This window comes from Camelus ferus, chromosome 7 (genome assembly GCF_009834535.1).
Source record: "Camelus ferus isolate YT-003-E chromosome 7, BCGSAC_Cfer_1.0, whole genome shotgun sequence".
Taxonomy (NCBI): Eukaryota; Metazoa; Chordata; class Mammalia; order Artiodactyla; family Camelidae; genus Camelus; species Camelus ferus.
In genome coordinates this window covers 53,317,144-53,332,583 of record NC_045702.1, presented here as the reverse complement: position 1 = coordinate 53,332,583, position 15,440 = coordinate 53,317,144, and the positions used below count along the sequence as shown (strand labels likewise).

General features: G+C 37.4%; 1 protein-coding gene across 6 annotated transcripts in view; it reads right to left on the bottom strand.

Moving 5' to 3' along the window:
* Positions 1-3,588: 3,588 nt before the first annotated feature.
* Positions 3,589-15,440, bottom strand: part of DGKB (diacylglycerol kinase beta) — a 588,496-nt gene continuing 576,644 nt past the window's right edge. For 5 of the 6 annotated variants that reach the window (XM_032483924.1, XM_032483923.1, XM_032483926.1 and 2 more), the window contains one exon: positions 7,276-7,383. In XM_032483924.1, coding sequence (XP_032339815.1) covers positions 7,276-7,383 — 108 coding nt within the window. Of the gene's footprint in view, positions 7,384-15,440 lie in introns of all 6 variants that reach the window. The other variant, XM_032483922.1, reaches the window with a different exon arrangement.

Genomic DNA, 15,440 nt, shown 5'->3' with positions numbered 1-15,440 from the left:
TTCCACTGTAAAATATTTGCTAAGTACTTTAATTTCCCCCTTCCAAACACCTAGTAATTTTCACATAGACCAGTTTAAATTCATTAGCATTTGCCAAGCACACTCTTCAAAAGGCTCCAAACTGGGGTAGCGATCCAAATGCAAAAGTAGGGCTCCTGACCCAGCACGGTCGGGGCGGCTTCATTAGCCGGCTCTGCTCAGCCGTTTGCTCCAGCTGAAGCTGAACTCACGAACTGATTGTTCAGGAAAATGTGGGGCAGACGTAACATCACAAACTTAACTTGAGGAGTACTCTAAACCTCTCATTTACCGTCACCTTTTGTTATTTTTCTCATTCCTACAGGCAATAGTAGCAAGTGTCTTAAACGTCCCGAGAAGGGGGAACAATCATTTTTATATTGCAAACTTACAAATAACTGAAACCAAGGATTAAGTATATCACTGGAAAGAAACGATTGAGATCCTTGTCTTCAGCGTAATAGGTCTCATCACAACAGGTGATTTTATTTTTTCACTTTTTTCTTGCAAGAGCAGTATCACTCCAAAATGAATGAACTAGGAAATAAAATCTCTCCCTTTCTCCCCGCCCCCAACCCCCCTGCTCATAAGTGTATCTACACACGGTCCAAGGTGAGACACGGACTGGACTCTGGCAATCCACAAGCATTGAAGGGAGGATTAAACAAAGTGAGAGAACTTTTACTCTATTTGAAAAGGCACCCACATGCAGCCACAGCTCCGAACATGCTTATTCTACTTTCCTGTCTCCTTATGTTAGTTTCGTATTGCTGCTGTAACAAATTACCACTCATCTGGGGGCCTAAAACAACACGTATTTATCTCACCACTCAGAAGTCCAAAATGACTCTAATTGGGCTAAAATCAAAGTGCTGTGTTCCTTCGAGAGGCTCCTGAGAAAAATCCGCTTCCTTACCTTTTGCAGCAAGCAGAGGCCCCCACATTCCTTGGCCGGTGGTCTCCCTTCTGCTGTCTTCAAAGGCAGCAGTGCAGCGCCTTCCAATTCCTCTCTGACTCTCACCTCTGCCTCTGCCTCCTTCTTCCACTTTGAAGGGCGCTTGAGATTTCATTGGACTCACCTGGGTAATTTAGAGCCCTCTTTAAAGTCAGCTGATCAGCACTCTTAATTGTACCCAAAACGATAATTCCCTGTTGCCATGTAACATAATATATTTACAGGTTCCAACGTTTAGGGTGTTCCATCGTTTGGGGACCATTATTCTGCCTACCATCTCCCCAACGTTCCTTGGAGAATAGGGGACAGCTGTCCACGAGTCCCACTCCTGGCACAGGCACGCAGACCTTGTGCTGGCCTAATGATAGCCACTTGTGGGCTGAAGTGTGATGTAATTGGCTACCGAATTCACCGAAAAGTTGGAAATACTGCACTGTTGCCTGTGGGAAAGTGACAAGAGATGAGGACACTAGGATTTATTTTAAATAAGTGAAGTTTATTCAGCCAAAGTACACAAGGGATGATAAAATAACTTCTTTTGTGGTGTTGACGTCAATGTTTATGATTAACCAGATATAGACTTTTTTTTTCTTTTCATGTGTTTTCTTCTGAAACAAGCAGTACATTTTATAGGGACTTGGGAGTTGTTTTGGTGGCTACTTTTTATTCATTCAAATACGACTGGATATCTAACAGGGGATGGCCCCAGGTGAACAGCAGTGACTAGGACCCAAGCCTGGCTTTCTAAGGATGAAACAATGAGAGAATCAGGTAAGGAACCATTTAACATGCAGAGTAAAAGAACCCTAGCACAGGTGTCACAGTCTTAAAGGAGCACAAACAAGACACACCGGAAAAACTCACTCTAATGCATCAGAGACAAGTTGGTTCCAGAAACCCTTCCAAATGGAGCCGAACAAACCCTCGAGGAAGGGAATGTGCCTCACTGGGAAGCTGGAGAGGCACCGGGAACTCAACGGTGGAAAAGTCTTCCACATTTAATATAACGTTGAAAGAATATTTTGTGGGGTTGTGTAGTGTTTAATTTTTTTAGCCCTTTGCAAGAAAGATACAGAAGCATCCTTTCTGATTGATGGGTGCTGCTTGAGGGTACAGAATCTTAAAAACGGTGCTACAGTAAAGAAAAAATGTAGATATACATCCTGAGTGATAGTCTTTAAGCAAACATCTATTTTTCAACAATATGCTATAAAGTCCCTAAAACTTTTAGATTAACACAATCTTAATCAGCAATGTTTCTTTCTTGGAGCAACTGATTCAATGTGTTTGCTGAGATCAACTGGATATATGGATAAAAAAATGGAGCGAGTGAGAGAGACTTCTGGACCTGCTAGGACTATCCTTCCGTTTGTAAGATGTTAGATTACTCTATTAGTCTATTGCGAATTTTCTATTATTCTAGTCTTCTATTCTGAGTTTTTAACTTGTATTATTTTATGTGTATCCTTTAATATTTAATTTTTATACATTTAGCATTAACACATTTTATAATTAGTATCCTCTGTTACTTTAGTTTTCTGTAAGTTTTAGAGAGTTACTTACATTATTCAAGTACACTGTAACAAAACTCTCTGAAAATGTAAAATGGCCAGACATTGCTCTGAGGCTTTCCAAGTCAGACTACCTGGGAGTTGTTCATTTTTTTCTTTCTTCCAAAAATGTGAAATTAATTCTGAGAGTTGTTTAATCCTAATTTTGGGGTTTGCCTTCATTCTCTCCCCCTCCCTCATTACTTACCTTCTTTAGTTTTTCCCACCCCCCTCCCCCATTTTCCTTTTCTCTTGCTCCTTCCTATTTTAAGTAGAGCCACTACCCAAATGCCTAATTTATAAATTCCCTGACCTCTTGATGAACTGGGGCAATGACGCATCCAGGACCCGATTTCCAACCCCATGCCCGCACTCACTGTCTCTTGATTCAGGAGTGTGTTCTTTCCACTTCTCTCCTCATGTAGAAATCTAGTTACCCTAAAAAGACATCTGAAGATTTATCTTCTCTACAGGATCTTTTGAATTCCTTCAACCAAATCATCCTTCCTCATTTGAATATGTATCACATTTTGCCTACCTTGGTTTTTACCTTGGTCATTTACTTAACTCTTCCAATAGATGCAAAGGGACTAAGAGAAGAGAGGGTATCATTAAAAAAAATTCTTTAACTTCTGCAGCCCCTTTGTAAAGGATCTTGTACCTGGTCAGTGCCCATGAGATACTTGCCGGTCTGGTTACACAAATAAAATTAAAAATCAGTATCATCCAGAAAATTCACCGTAAGTCTTCATGGACCCCCCAGCTTGGTCTTTCAGTCTCCAAGATTCTATCATCCAGCTCACTGGCATTCCTGCAATCTCTGAAATTGGTGAAATAATGTTCACAGCAGCAGCTTGGGGCCAAAACACCACAATGCAGAATGGTTTGATTCTTAATGGCACCAAATTCAGTCCCTAAATATCCAGACTCCTTTCTTCATGACACAAGACAGGAGGCCTGTCTGGAACCCCAGTGGATATTCACCTGGGTGGACTGAGGGCAATTCCTGGAAGAGTTCATTTACGGACGAAATCCGGGCAAAATAGCGGTAAGCAACGACACAACTGAGTGGTTAACATTTTTATTTCAAAAACCAGTATACTGTATATGACACTTTCTGAGAAAATAATTAAGATGGTGTAATTAAATGAATTCCATGTTTTTTAAACACAATAAGGATAGAATCCTTTACATGTGAGTTTATTCAAACCTTATTTAAACAGAATGCACTCTAATTGAGAGATTTAAGGGGTGATTTCTGCGCACAAAATAAAAGCTCCTTTGCAGGTTTTTGTTATTTATTTATTTATTTATTTAAATTTTACATCCTCAACATATATTACAAGAGCTGAATATTTTAATTTAGAATATATGTACTGTGTTTGAATAGCTCTTTGGGGAATTATTTTTGCCAAGAAAGGTACATTTTCCTTTTTACAGCCAATTAACAACAAATTAACTTTGACACAAAAAGGAATGGGACCATTTAAAAAATGCTGTCTCATTCAAGTAGAATACAGTCTGAGATTCAAAATAGATTCTTCCTGGAAAATTACAAGGGGTTCCCATCCCCCTAAATAAGGAAAAAAGAACAAAATGTGAAAAAAATATACAACATCCATTAAGTCTCACTGGATTTAAATCTCTGCCTACAGCAGAATACCTGAAATATCTGAGTCTTTTGCTTTATTCTGGCTATAATAACATAACCTGTTTAAAAATAATATTTTTAAAAAATTCTGTATTTTCTTCACTTTCTACAAGATATCTTCTTCCACAATAAATTGACCAGCACTCTTAGCATCAGACACACATGGCATACACATGTAAGTAGAGAAATACATTTACATCCTTTAAAATTCCTAGTTCTACACAGACATTGTCCTTCCTGTTAGAAGCATGGCTATTCAGGCCTGTTCTGGAATCCCTATTTATCTACTCAGCGTACAGCAATATTTAGAAAAGTGCATATCTCTTTTTTCCCTTTTCCTCTGACCCTGCAATCCCAGTATAATTTTCACATAAGAGCTCCATCCACTTAAAGCCTTACACAGCCATGTCTACTGTATTTAAAAGACATTGACCCAACACGCAAACACTCACCCACACACATACAAGAACAGTTTCCATCTTACAAAGCTAACATTCATTATTTAATATTTCTATATACCATAGAGCTTTCAGTTTGGAATTTTTCTTAAAATACACATTCTTCACGTGAAGCTGTCAGAAAAATGGGAAGAATATCTTCTCTGATTTCCAAACCATCGAAGGAGGTTTTTAAAAACTACTTTCCACACCCCAGGAGTAGTGCACTCGAAGGGCAAGCACGTCCGTATCTTTAGAAAATGAGTTGGGGAAAGTAACGTTTGATTCCTCATTGAACAGGTATGATGGGTACCCATGAATCCTACCGACTAAAAATGTAACTACGATGATCACTAATTATAGATATACAGCTACACCGAAGGAGAGCTGCATCCTGTGATTTCAATCACCAGAGTCCCACAGGCCGGTTGCTTGATTTCTCTCATCCCACTGTCTATTCAACGGCTTTACACCGCACAGATTGTTAAGAATGATTCACAAACTGTTGCTGCCTTCAAACTATATACTATAAAAGGTAGCCAAGAAATAATTATATGTTGTACTAAACACAAAATAAATCGTGGCTTCAGAGTATGTTTTCGACACAAAGCCTGCCTGTCCATTGTAGACAATGTTGTCGATTTATGTGAAAATATTTATTACCTGTAACCATAGATACACAAAATCAATGTATGTGTTGTGAAACATTACGGCAGTAATGCATTTGTTACTGTGTTGAGATTTCTTTTGGTCTAGATTACTGCTCCGCCAAATAACTTTTTTTTTTTTTTTATCATACTAGGGCAAGTGATTGCTGTGCAACATTTGCATTTGTAATGATAATTTTCCTGAGAATGCTAAATTATATCTTAATTTATTCAAAAGCTTTTATTTTCAAAGCAATTAAACTTATTGTTGATTGATATTTACCATCCAGTGTTCCTGGAACACTAAAAGAATACGCTTTCTACATAATCTTCCATTACAGCACATTGCTTGAGAGTAGCTATTTGATAGAGCAGCATTCAGTTGAGTTTTCAAACCAAAGAATAAAAATTATAGCAATTTCACTTGAAATCCATAGATCCATGCACAGGATTATGTTCAACAGAATCACTCAATGCTATTTGTTACTCAAAGATGAATGAATCAGTAGGAAAACAGAACTGATAAATCGTTATTACTTTAGTGCAGAGTGGAGAGAGGAGCCAATAAATCATGCATGTCAAGCACTAGTTTTCCTCATGGCATGTTTGAAAACATAAAACATGCAATGATGGGATGCAGGTCAATATGAATGAACGATACCCAAGCTGCTCAGAATAGCATTTCATTTTATATCATAAACTTAATGAAACACTTAAAAAAATACTATTCCATAATTTCTTCAGTCAGAGAATCCAACCATGTCATGAAAACTGAACGATCGAGGCTGTTATTTCCAAGTAAATACTTGAAATGTCACAGAGATGGGAGTGGAGTAGGTGAGGGGAGGGTGCTAATTGCATGCATGGGAGCCTTCAATGAGCTCACTATTATTACAGGTATCAACTTATACTAGAAAGGAACTGGCACGATCATTTACTTTCTCAAGTGTACTTAACTGAGCCATTAAAAATTACAGACCCATATTTATAATTGACAAAAAAAAAAAAAAGCAAGAAATCAGCTATTGAGCTTTGATTGTATTGTATGGCTTCTTGTCTGTGAAAGGTGAGAATTTTAATTAAAATTAATGTTTCTTCCAGAGTTTTAGTCATCACAAAATTAATCATGAGAATCATAAATTTTCTCCACAAAGCTTAATTAATTATGCATTAACGCATTTCTCTCAAGCATCTTTTTCTGAATCTTTGGTGGGAAACACAGCTTATTAGGCACATAGTTTCAAACATCTATTTGGTTGCTGTTGCGATTATGAATTTTCTTCTAGATTCACATGCAGAAGGGAATAAGGCTTGTCATAGTCACTCACTTTACCACCAAGCAGCAGGTTTTCACTCATGTCTGGAATTAGCAAGACTAAACAAAATTAAAACCATTTTCTACTTTTCAGCACAAGAAAACTTTATACCTGATATTTTAAATTCCACTCCGAAGCCTCAAGATGTCGAAGAACAACTATTTAGATACAGCAAGTAGACAACTATGTAATAAAATCTTTCAATTAAAATTTCTCCTCAAGTCACAGGTCAAAGATCACTGGTACGCGGTTTGATTCTAGAAGGGGAAAGTATAGCCGTCTGCAGTTACGATCAATGTAGCATTATTAATTAGTGCTAATTAATAATCAGTCACGTGGAGAATCACATTTCCTGTGGTATTTCCGTTTCTATGTGGTATGGGCTTTTCTTACAGGTTAGTAAATGGAAATTGGGGAAGGAATGGGTAGGAGACATAAAAATCTATGGGAATGCATGCAACAAAACTATGCAGTATTACTCCATGTCAACTTCTGCTTTCTTCATGCAAAGACGCCTATAAAAACTGAGACAATAAATTTTCTAATAGCTGAATTTTACATTAGCTCAGTAACAAAAACTGTTAAACCAATTCCATGATTTTGCATGAGCAGGAGACTTGAAATGTTTCAAAGACTTCCAGCATAAGTGTTCCATGGCTCAATTATGCTAATTAGATCTCTAAGAGCGAAACGAGGCGGGATTATTCCTTGCTTCGGTTTCTTGTTCTTTTGACGAGGGAGCAGAACAACCCAGTTTTTGGAGGGGGGCCCATCAGCATTGGGGCTTGGTTCTTGTGTATAATTTTTATCTGGGGAGAAAAAGAAACAGCGTCATCTCCAGATAGAATACCAATTTCTGAAAATCTGTGTTAAGGTTAATAATATCTCACGAGTTACTGAAACACCACAAGTGTAAAACGTAGTTTCAGACTTCCTATTATTTCAAAAATATTTTTAAAGGAGATAAGGACATGCATTTAAACCATATTGCAATGTTCGGGGAACTAATAAGAAATGAAGTTTAATTGAAATCACAGTTTAGATACCATGTTACATCTAACCTCACTTATAATAACACCCCTAAATTCCTTGTTTATGCCACATGATTATCCAGTAGAATTTACTGACCATTAGTTATGTATTACTTATTTAAGACAGGAGAGGATGCACCATTATACTATTCAGAATCCCAGTTACAGCCCAACATTAAGATGCACTAGGTTGGTATCAAGGCAAGCTTTATTTACCTTGCTAATCAGATTGTTTCTCTCTTTCAGCACGAACTGCAAGGCTTAATTTCAAAACAATCATTAAGAATGAAAGTCAAAAGTTAACGTGCATAAAAGGTCAGAAATGATGAACTAGCTTTCTAATTTGTTAATTAACTGGTAATAGAATAGACTCAAATATTGAAAGGCCTGCTTAAAACACTTTGAGAGACTGTTCTAAAGCTACTCTTTTTGATTTCTTCGAGATAAAACTACGAATCACCTTAAATGAGACAACCTTAAAGCAGATTATGTCTGCAATTTTCTCTAATTCAAGTCTAAATTAGAGAAGACATTTTATGAATATATGCTATGCTCAAAGCTAATTGAAAGCAATTATCAGAGTGGCATTTTGTCTGTGACTTTAAGATACATTGTAAGATAATAAATGATTCTCATTATGTAATAAAAAGGTCACATCTTGCCTTTGGGCTAGTGACGCTAAGAGTTTTTCAAAAGCAATCTGAGACATTTTCTTTAGAGAACCGAGACTAATACAAGACCCATCGCTTATTAAATATCAGTTGTCACCTGCACAGCACCCACATCAGAGATGAGCATTTCTTTCAAAAAGAAACACCACCTCATTAAAAGCTGCAAAAATATATCTCTTAAAGTGCATAGCTGACATTTTCAAGTTAAAATGAATATCCCTCACTTGTCATTCACTGATAGCAATGAAACAAAAAAAAAAATGTATGTCACATGGACAGGATCATTCAAGTCAGCAGTGGGGCTTGTGGGAAATGGAGATTTACTTCACGGTCTAGAAAGACAAAAGTATGCCAAAAACCTGGATACATGAACAACTTTATTTAACTCTGTTGGAATCAGGTTCTTCTGGGAAGATTCAGTGTTCTTTTCACTGTAAAAATAAATTGCCCCTGCAAAAGGCCACCAGGCTAAACCAGCCCCAAACTCTCTGGATATCTGATTTCACTGTATTTTATTTTTGTTATCTTATGAACTGGGGGATCAACAGCCACCTAGTTTAGGTGCCAGAATGCACCTACCTATGAAGACTGAAAAAGATCTCGACCAGATTTTCTCCTGTAATAATTCAATACACTGCACCTTATGTCACAGATGTTTGTAACTCCTCTGAATCCTAGCTTTGCACAGTATTGAATACACCATCATCCATTCACTTACTCATTTCAAAAAATGTATTGAGCCACTACTATGCTTTAGACACTACCAGGAACTTTTAATAAACAGACAAAGCACAATCTCTGTCCCCAGTAAATTCTAGTGAAGTAAGAAAGGAGAAATTTAACAAGCGCATTCAGTAGGGTTATAGATGCTCCAATAGGAGGCTAAGCAGAAAGGTACCACTTTTTAATGATGAAAATAAAATCTTTTTACACAAAAATATCATTTTAAATGAGTATTTGACGATGCCATTATCATGTATTACTTATATAATAACCTCAGATGCAAACAGAACATTAGCAGCTAAGATAAGAAATGACAGGTTTCTGATTCACAGTTGCTGGACTAAATCCTTCAGAGGGTATGATACTATGGTTGTTAAGACCCTCGAAGAAATGCATCATTCTAGTCACTTACACAAGGTGAGCATCAATTTACAGCAAAGCATAGCCCAAACACCATGAATTACTGTGTATGGGATTTTGTTTACTCTTGCTGTTTTTTAGGTATTCGAATTTTGCTTGATCACAACTTATCTTGTTATTGGCAAACCCTTTTAAAAGAAATCACATGTAGCTGTTCCTTTCAAAAACAGCACAGTATCTCATTCAGGGCTCCTGACACAGTGGGACCCTTAATCCATGCTACTGACTACCTCGAAGTTCTAGTTCATAGTTCTTAAGCAGGGTAACGGCCAGTCCTATTTTTACAATTATCCATAACCTGTCCTCTTGGTTGTTCAATCACTCCTATGGTCAAAGTACACAACCCTTTCTTTAAGCTAACATTATTTTTGTAAAAAATGAAATCTTCATCCTTTTTGTCTGTTGTTTATAAACATGGGAAACTATTGGCTTAGGGGAGATGACACAGAGGAAACTAAAATTCACAAAATGTCTATTGTGCATCCACGGTCTCTGCATACTTTATCTCACTGAATAATTACAGGTCTTTGCATATCTGAACAGAATTAAAAACAACTCCAATAAAGATAAGAATAATTCCAGTCCAGGTTAATTGTTGGTGCTGTAGTCACAGAAAGTCCAGGTGTAGACTTCAGAGAGTTGTAGAGATTTAAATGTGACTTGATGTTAAGATTGCCCATGCCAGGGAAACCCGATTAAGGGGGCCTCACCAGGCATGGAACAATGACTCAGACACCTGTTTTATACACACTCCACGCTCTTGTATTTTTTAGTGGTTTTATTTTTTGAGAACTGGCTATCTACTAGGAAAGCAACATGGAATAAAGAGCAGAGTTTATCCCCCAAAGACTTCAGAATGTACTAAGTCTCAGCAATCTGAAAACACAAACCAAACATTAGGCTCTCTCTGAGTGTTTGTATCTTTGAAGAGTCAGTAGTTACTTCTTAGTTGTTTGTTAATACATCAAATATTTACTGGGCACCAGCTATGGGCGAGGCATTTTGCAACCTGATTTTGATTGCTTAGTTTCTCTCTCTCTCTTTCTCTCTCTCTCTCTCTCTCTATATATATATATATATTGACGTATAGTTAGTTTACAATGTTGTGTCAATTTCTGGTGTTCAGTACAATGCTTCAGTCATACATGAACATACATATATTCGTTTTCATATTCACCATAAGTTACCACAAGATATTGAATATCGTTCCCTGGGCTATAGAGCATGAATTTGTTGTTTATTTATTGTATATATAGTAGTTAGAATCTGCAGATCTCGAACTTCCAATTTATCCCTTCCTACTGCCTTCCCCCTGGTAACCATAAGTTTGTTTTCTATGTCTGTGAGTCTGTTTCTGTTTTGTAAATAAGTTCATTTGCCTTTTTTTTTTTGATTCCACGTATTAGTGATATCATATAGTATTTTTCTTTCTCTTTCTGGCTTACTTCACTTAGAATGATAATTTCCAGGTCTATCCAAGTTGCTGCAAATGACAGTATTTTATTCTTTTCATGGCTGAGTAGTATTCCATTGTATAAATATACCAAAGCTTCTTTATTCAGTCATCTGTTGATGGACATTTAGGTTGTTTCCATGTCTTGGCTATTGTGAACAGTGCTGCTGTGAACACTGGGGTGCATATATCTTTTTGAAGTAAGGTTCCCTCTGGATATACACCCAGGAGTGGGATTGCTGGGTCCTATGGTAAGCCTATTGTTAGTATTCTGAGGAATCTCCATACTGTTTTCCCTAACGGCTGCACCAAACTGCATTCCCACTAACAGTGTAGGAGGACTTCCTTTCTCCACAGCCTCTCCAGCATTTATCATTTCTGGACTTTTTAATGATGCCTGGCTCAAGTCACATATTATTTTGAAATTTCAAAGCACAGTGACACAATCGAGATTCTAAATGCTCTCTGAGAGGAAAAACAGATCATTTACAGAAAAATAAAAATCAGCATGGCATCAGGCTTCTCAAAAACATCAGTGCTCGAACAGAGAAATATCTTCAAACCCCAGAGGAAAAGTTAATTTTATCTTCGAGCTCTATACTTAGTCAATGTATTCGATTAAATGCAAGGATACAATGAAGACATTTTCAGTCACTAAAGGATCTAGGGAGATTACCCTTTATATGTCCTTTAAAACATATTTGAGGGTGTTCTCTGGCAAAACAAATGAGTGAGCTAAGAAAGAGGTTCAAAAAACAGGGTCACACTGACAACACCAAATGCTGGCGAAGATGTGGAGCAACAGGAACTCCCAAATATAGCTGCTGGGAATACAAAGTGGTACAGCTACTTTGGAAGATGGTTTAGAGGTTTCTTACAAAACTAAATGTACTCTTATGGTGTGATCCAGCAATTACATTCCTTGGCATTTATCCAGAGAAGTTGAAAACTTATGTCTGCACAAAAATCTGTACATAAATGTTTATACTGGCTTTTTTCATAATTACCAAAACTTGGGAGCAACCAAGAGGCCCTTCAATAGGTGAATGGATAAATAAACTGTGGTAAATCCAGACAAAGGAATATTATTCAGTGCTAAAAAAAAAAAGCTATCAAGATGTGAAAAGACATAGAAGAAACTTAAATGCATATTACTAAGTGAAAGAAGTCAATCTGAGAAGGCTAAATTCTGTATGATTCCAATTACATGACATTCTGAAAAAGGTAAAACTATGGAGACAGTAAAAAGATCAGCGGTTGCCAGTGATTAGAGGGGAGGGCAATGAATAGGTGAAGCACAGAGGACTTTGAGGGCAGTGATAAAACAGTCTTTATGATGTAATAATGATGGATACAAGACATTACACATTTGTCTAAACCCACAGAACGCACACCACCAAGAGTAAACCCTAGTGTAAACAACGGACTTTGGGTGATTATGATACATCAATGTAGGTTCATCAATTGCATCAAAGACACCTTTCTGGTATTTGGTATCTGGTTGGGGATGTCGCTAGTGGGGAGGTTATGCTTGTGTGGGGGCAGGAGGTATATGGGAAATCTCTGTACCTTCCCCTCAATTTTACTGTGAACCTAAAAATGCTCTAAAAATTAAGTTTGTTAGAAACAACAACAGAGGGTCCAACTGAGACCCAGGATGGTTAGTAAGAAACCTACAAAGAAACCTGCAGGGAAGGGCTTTTGCCATAGAAAGAAGGGAAGTGGAGATAATGGATAAATTGATATGGTGTAGCTTTAAAAAAAATGAGTTATTGTAATGATGACTGTGCAAAGAAAGAAAAAAGAGATTCTAAAAGCTTTATAGGAGAGAAAAATGTAATTCTCTGTCAGCACTTGCTTCTACAGTTGACAACATTTTCATAATCTCAATCATTAACTTAAATTGTTATTACATCTTTTTTTTTCAGAAGCAGAACAGCATAATGGTTAAAAATCAGACTGCCTGGGTCCATCACTTCCTATCTGGGGGCCTTGGGGAAATACCTGTAATTCAGTTCCCTCATCAGTACTATAGAGACTTTAATATAGTGTCTACTTCACTGGTTTCTTGTAAGGACCAAGTGAATTAACACACACAGAATGCTTAGAATGATACCTGGCACATAAGAATCACTCAGTACATATTAACTTTTAGTAAGAGAGTTAAATAGAGTAATGTAAGAGTGTTAGAAGCCACTTTTCTATATCATAAAGGAAGTAGAATACACCTAAAAGTAACAGGTCAAAAAATTACATCGAAGCGTATTGTTTACAGACAGGCAGCAAACGGTCAGAGGAGACAGCCAAGCAATCGAAGAGGGGCTCTGGTGACACAAAAATGGGACAGATGCTGGCTATTTTTCTTGCAAGTCTATCCATTCTGTTTTTCTCAACGTGCATATATGATTTTGGTACAAGTGTTAAATAAATGAACAACAGCAATCTCTCTTAAAGGAACTGTCTTGCACTCTAGTGTTCTGGTTCTACAAATGTGGTCCACTGACATCACTGTTAGAAACGCAGACTCCCCGGTCCTAGCTGAGACCTGAATCAGATTCTGTTTGTAACAAGATCCCAGGTGATTCATATGCACATTTAAATTTGAGAAGCTCCGGTCTATTTGTCATTTTACTTCTCTTCCTAAGGGGTAAGGCCAACAAGAATCTGTTGACTGACTGACTGAATGAATGACCAGCATCTTCTTATACCCACCACCTAAACATATGGCTTAGAGCTAATATTATCATAACAAAACAACCTAATTTACTCAACTTTAATCAGCTTTATTGTTAATCTACTAGATGCCAGCTTATTTCAGCTTAGTACTGGGGATTCCAAGTTGAACAGATACCTTTTACTTTTTATTTTTTAACACCTTTATTGTGGTATGGTTCCTGTATAATAAACTACACATATTTCAGATGTACAATTCGATGAATTCTGATAGATGTATACACCAATGAAACCACCACCACAATCAAGATAGCTAACATTTCCATCACTCCCCAAGAGGTGCAATTTTTGAATTCCCAATATATCCCTTCACACCTCCTTTACCTCCTGGTAACCATGAGTTTGTTCTCTATGTTGAACAGATACTTTTAAAACCATAATCGAGGTGCTCATAGTCTAACGACAATAACATATGCAGTAGTAGGATGTGACATGCATTGTGCTACAGAGGTATTACCAGAGCGCAATGGGAACACAAAACAATGCCATTTAGATCATGGGGGAAGGACAGGGCATAATTAAGCTGAGTCTCAGCAATGTCACTCTGGAAGCATAGCTTAAGGAAGCCAAAACAGAGACAGAGAGATCAGATGGGAGGTAAATAGAGAATCCAGAAAAGAAGTAAGATGGATTTTAGTCGTGGCAGTGGCAATGGGAACAGAACTGAGGGAAGATCTGAGAGATAGCTAGGAGGTACAATCTGCAAGACACAATTGGATGTGTGGAGTACTGGAAAAAAGAAAGATCCTAGTATAAACTCCATGCTTTTAGCTTTGTTTGTCATGTGTGCTGTGGTCATGTGTGATGCATTTTATAGAAAGACATATATTTTTGGCAGGAGTGGGAACCAGGACGTTAATAAACTCTGTTGAGTGTGACATTCCAAAGGAGATATTCAGTATCTTTGGGATATGTATGTCTGGTGTTCAGAAGGGAGAAGAGGTCTCGAGACAGATCTGGGTATAAATGTAAGTAACATCATCCCCTGAGAAGAGATTACCGAAGGACAAATGTAAATAACAAACAGGAGAACTTGTAACCGGGGAACGTGGACACAGAGCAGTGAAATGGGTGAATGATTTCCTATAAAAGAATATGAGTACAGATAGCCAAAGAGGTAGGGGAAAAACCACAAGGTACCACCATCGTATAAACATTTCCAGTCCCTCTTCAGTGTGGCTTATTCCTCTTCTATTCATGAGGCTGAGACATTCAGATGACACAGTGATTTGCATGTAGGTGATGTAACCAGCTAAACTGTTTATACTCATTCTAAATCTAGAAACCATATTTGAGAGTTATATACTGTAGGATGTTTAAGTAGTTGTTCATGGAATTTAGGGGCTGGCAAGTGTCTTGCATAAAGGGCTAGATGGCAGACATTTTAGGCTTCGTGGTCTATGAGGTCTCAGTGACAAGTCACCTCAGCCATGATGGCACAAAAGTATACGTACGCTCCATGGGAAAAAATGCACGTGACTGTGTTCCAATAATAATTTGAAAATCATGTAATTTTAACATTATGAAACATTATTCTTTTGATTTTTTTTTTAACCATTGAAAAACCTCAAAAAAGATGAACACTTCAGCTATGCAAAAATAGGTACCTGCAGAGATCGGGTCCAAGACCCTAACTTGCTGACCTCTGATGCAATTACAGTCCAATAAGGAAATGACATCTAGAATGCTGAGGCATGAGGTGGAAGAAAGGAATTTTAATTTAAAATTATGACTCAATGGGTCAATAGCTAAAAGATGGATGAAAGTGGAAAGAATTTCATATGGCATATCTCTGCAATCCTGTGTGCCAACAGAATTCATTCTGTGAAAATTCT